Source organism: Prosopis cineraria, unplaced genomic scaffold (assembly GCF_029017545.1).
Source record: "Prosopis cineraria cultivar Desert tree isolate PC_DT_omini unplaced genomic scaffold, ASM2901754v1 PC411, whole genome shotgun sequence".
Taxonomy (NCBI): Eukaryota; Viridiplantae; Streptophyta; class Magnoliopsida; order Fabales; family Fabaceae; genus Prosopis; species Prosopis cineraria.
This window is the reverse complement of record NW_026555736.1, coordinates 43774-48758: the sequence shown is the minus strand read 5'-3', so window position 1 is coordinate 48758 and position 4985 is coordinate 43774. Positions and strand designations below refer to the sequence as shown.

Genomic DNA, 4985 nt, shown 5'->3' with positions numbered 1-4985 from the left:
ATGTTGATAAATCACTTTAATGTTGACAGGATCTAGTTGTACGATAGTTAATAAATAATTAATGTGTCCTTTGTTAGAATAAGTCAAACTTCTTGTATTAATCGACCACTTCCTCGGCAGTTTAGCGCAGAGCAGTTTACCCCAAAACCAAAGTGCTATGTAGTTGGTAAATTGCTAGCAGGGAGAATTTCTGTTAAAGAATAAAGAAGGGATTTAATTTTTATGGGTCCAAAAAATTTTAAAATTTCAATTTAATCTAAAGGAGAAAAATTACAAAAATTTCAACAATGAAAAGACCCAAACATCCTTTACTTATGCAAAATCACTAGTTATTAATTTTCTTACTTCACTTTTAAATTTATGAATATGAGTTATAAATTATATAAGTTGATATGTCAATAATTATATAAGACTTGATATCAGTTGTTCAATTATAAGTAGCAATATCAATTATTAAATTGCTAACTTTACTATTAATTCCCTAACATTAGTTGTAAATTACTGATAGGCATTGTAATTTACTAATATTAATTGTAAATTAAGTGACAGGTTGTAACTTACAAACTAATGTTAGTAAATTAATAATTAAAATTAGCAAATTAACAACTATATTAATAATTGTTTGACAACAGATGTAATTTATAAGTGATATTAGTAAATTAATAAATGTAATAAGAAATTAACAATTAACAATTAATGATTCTGCATAATAAATAGAGGGTATTTTAGTCTTTTTACTGTTAAAATTATTTTAGCTTTTGTTTCCTTGACTGAACTTAAATTTCAAAATTTTTTGAATCCACCTAAAATTAAGTTTTTATGATAGTTCTTAATTGAAATTCTCCTTTGTTAATAAGACAACTTTCATTTATCGTCAAAATGAAAGTTTTTACTTATGAAATATAAAAATTTAAATAAATATTTAATTGGCATGAAATAGACATATTTTACCATTCACAAGCGCTTGGCTGACGTGAAAAAGATAAGAAGAAGAGAAAATCAAAAGAAGAAAAATAAAGAGATAAAAAATTTTCTTATTAAGCTTGGCTGAACAATTAAAAAAAAATAGAGAGAGATGAAAAGTCATTAATTTTAATTTTAAATTTTATTTCAGAAATTATTAAATATATAATAATTTAAAAAGTTTAAACTATGTACAATCAAATCAAATATAAGAAAATGGTCCCAGACAAATCTTCAAAGCGCTTTGTTTCTAATCACAAAATTTTCCAATATCCTAAAACATATTTTTTTTAATTTCCGTTGGTTCCAAAAAAGTAGTCTTTCCCTTTCGTTGAAGTTTCTTCTATTCTACTCTACAAACACACACACACAGAGTCTTGAACACATAAATAAAGAATGAGTGTGATCGTACTATACTTTAAAAAATTTAAGACAAGCGTTAACATACCACGTAAGATGCTGAGCATAAATCCTGAATCCAAATCAACACAATTCATCCACAAATTTTGACGACTAGATGTGAGCTAGGTGCATATACCAAACCAACAAAACTTTCTGATAAATTATGGCTTTAAAAATAAATTTTTCATTATTATTTTTTCCTTTTAATTTTCTTCCACCCAAATATACTACAAACAAGAAAGCTGCTACGTACATGTTTACTTTAACTTATTTAGCTCTGTATTGAATACAAAAATTTTAAAACTACTGACAAAATACTATAAAAGTCAAGCCCATTTGGCTAAAAGAGACATTAAACCAGCTCCTAAAAGTAGAGAAAAAGTTGCCCTAAATTGAAGGTGAGTACTGTTTAGCACTCTATCGTTCATAAAATCTGCAGCTAGAAGATCAACAAGAGCCATATAAATTAAGATTCCTGCCGAAGCTGCATTGAAAATTCCTTCAAAAATCAAAGCTTTTTGACTATTCTCATCGTATCCTTCACTAATCGCCATACCAATTCCTATTCCCACCGGTGTAGTCAGAGCGAAGAATAATCCCATAATTGCGATGGCATTGTTCTCGAATTTTGCCTGCAATTATATATCATGAATAAGAATTTCAACAACTTATAAAACTTTGTCTTCAGTAAAATGATTGTGTATATTTTTTTGTTCTCGAATGCTGCATTAAAATTTCTGTGAGTTTCTTTATAAAATAAAAAAAGATAAAATAAATAATTTTATAAGAATGGTACTTCCCATGTTTATTCTAAATATTACTACACTTGTTTCAGAATAATAATTTCTTGCAAAATTTAATAAGTATTTGACAAAGATATCACTATTTTCATTTTATTAAAAATTTAAAATGATTATTTTAAACCAGAGAAAGCATAAATTAGAAAGTTAAAAAAAAAAAAAAAAAAAGCTTTCTAGCTCCATTTCTTGTACTATCATGTTATTTGAGCACCAAAGCCTGGTCCTTGTGGGCAGTGGCGAGCTACCGCTAAAAACTAGTCCAAAAGTAACATGAGACCTAACTTTGGTGCTCACTGAGATCTAGATTATTTAGATTTTGATTTGAATAATTTAAATTTAAAATATTATTATATTATGTTTATTAAAATAAAAAATTATAAAAATAATTTTAATAAATTGTTTTATTTTTAATATAATCTAGATTTAATTTAACAATAAAATTTTTATAATTGGTATATTGACTATTCAAATATACTATGCACAGTTCACATTAACACCAGATTAAATTTAAATTGTATAGTAATATAAGAAATTTATAAAATTTAAATATTAAATTAAACCCTCCAAAACTAATCTATGTCAAATTATAAATAAAAATTAATAAAATTATTTTTAATTTTTATTTTAATAAATATAAAATAAAAAAATATAATAATACTTTAAATTTTAGAACATCCAAATCTGATCTAGATGGTCCAAATCTCATTAGTACTAAAACCAAGTGGCCCACTGGCATGCAATGGACCACTTTGATTCCCATGATGTTTCAAATCTTATGACTTTTCCACAAATGAAAGCTCCAATAATTAATTACTGTATCTATTCAATTAAGGGGGAAATTATTAGGTTGGTGGTACTATGATCAGCTAATAATCCTCCCAATTATGTGTTTAATCTTTCGGATATTTACCCCAAAAAAAAAAAGACAATTCTCTCTATATATATATATATATATATATCCTCCTTTTGATTAGTTTTATTTTATTCTATATATAAGGCAAATATATAGTGATTATATCTTTTTTCAATATTACCCCTCTTTAATTGTACCAAATTATAATCCTCATGCTTTATTGTGATATTAATTTTAGTGAAGAAAATTAGTCTATCTTAATTTCCTTTAATTTCTTTTGTAATATCTCTAACTTTTTTATTGCTCATAGGCTAGGTTGCACGGATACTGATACGAGTATCCAATACATCGATACTTTCATTTTTTTTAATATATGATACATTTCAATACATATATATATTTATAAAATATTAAAAATATAATTTTAATTTAGAAATATTCAAATTGGCTACATATATAGTCCTTTATAATAATACCAGTCCAATATAATCATTAATTGTATTTTTACTTTATTTATATCTAATTGCTTACCACCTAGTCCCTATCAATAGATATAGTATCAATATTGCATCCTCCTCAAACCATCATAAGATTACATTTTTCACATTTTTATAATTAAGAAAATGTAATATTTAAACTTATTTTTTTAAGAAAAATCTAATCTTTGACTTTAAAAGAAAATAAAAAATGATTTAGTAATAAAAGTTTAATATTGCAAGTTTTGATAAATTTAATTTTAAAAATTTTTGGTTTTCAAGTATTAATTAGCAATCTAGAAATATCGGATGCATATCAAAAATTAAAATTTTTTAACATTAAAAATATTATTTTGATACTTTATAGATATGTATTAAAAAAGTATGGATCGAATATAATATCGATAGGAATATGTGAAATAATTTGAAGTATTGGTGTTTAATAGGTATATATATGTCAGAAGGTAATCTTATGTGAGCACTCTCTCTCAGCTAGGATTTAAACTTGGCTTGTGACGTTGGACTGGCTAGCCACCTTGGCTAATAAACTAAACTCCAGTTACCAGTAGAAAATATCTTATATTCTAGTCAGAAGAAACCCACACACCTGAGTGATACAGCTTCCAAGACCCATGCCTTCAAAGAATTGATGAAAAGTTAAAGCAGCGACCAGAGGTTTTATCTCTTTTGGATCCTCGGATGCTCCCAAAGATATTCCTATTATCACTGAATGCACTATTATCCCAAGCTCCAACACCTGTATATAATATCATTCAAACCACAGCCATCGCTTTCATCACATATATTCTTTGAAAACTAATGAGTGATGAAGAAGATTACACAGTTATTATACATACTTGTGATATTACTCTGTGACGAAGAAGTTGAGACGAGCCAGAAGAATAATCCGATGACAACCCATGAGCATGATCATGTGTTGCGCGAACGTGAACATGAACATGTTCTGTATGATCTTCTTCTTGGTCTCCGATCGCCTCAGTTTGTTGGGTTGTTCTCATGTGAAATTTCTTGAAATACACAGTGCCAAGAGCATCCACCATGAGGGTTCCCATGGCCGTACACATAGCCACGAAGCCTGTGAAGGGAAATTTCCATGGATGATCACCCAAGCGAGGAGACCTCAACTTGTCGAATGCATCAGGGAGCACGTGAATGAATCCAGTGGACAGTATCACGCCGGCGGCGAAGGCCTTGATCATGAAGAAGATGTCATTCTCGGGGCTTAATGCCGGCAGAACTTTCCAATGCTTGGAATCGAAACTCCGATTGCACTCGCCACGAGTATGGAAGCTATGGCTGCTATTTTGTAGCTGAGAAGGGCTTTGTCATCATGTTTGTCGTCTTCTTTATCACATGTACAGTCTGAAACAACTAGGGTTGGAAGGCCTAGTAAGAGGAAGAAAAAGAATGTGAAGATTCGGGTACTTTGGACATGGCGGAGGGAAGTTATCTAGAATAAACTAGAGGACC

At 28.4% G+C, this 4985-nt stretch overlaps 1 protein-coding gene across 1 annotated transcript; it reads right to left on the bottom strand.

Moving 5' to 3' along the window:
- Nucleotides 1-1590: 1590 nt before the first annotated feature.
- LOC129296994 (zinc transporter 1-like) lies at nt 1591-4985 on the bottom strand. The gene is made up of 3 exons (XM_054935394.1): nt 4352-4985; nt 4102-4251; nt 1591-1997 (listed from the first exon to the last, which is right to left on the bottom strand). Exons 1-3 carry the CDS (start codon nt 4712-4714, stop codon nt 1692-1694), a joined length of 819 nt encoding a protein of 272 aa, XP_054791369.1. The 5' UTR covers nt 4715-4985; the 3' UTR covers nt 1591-1691.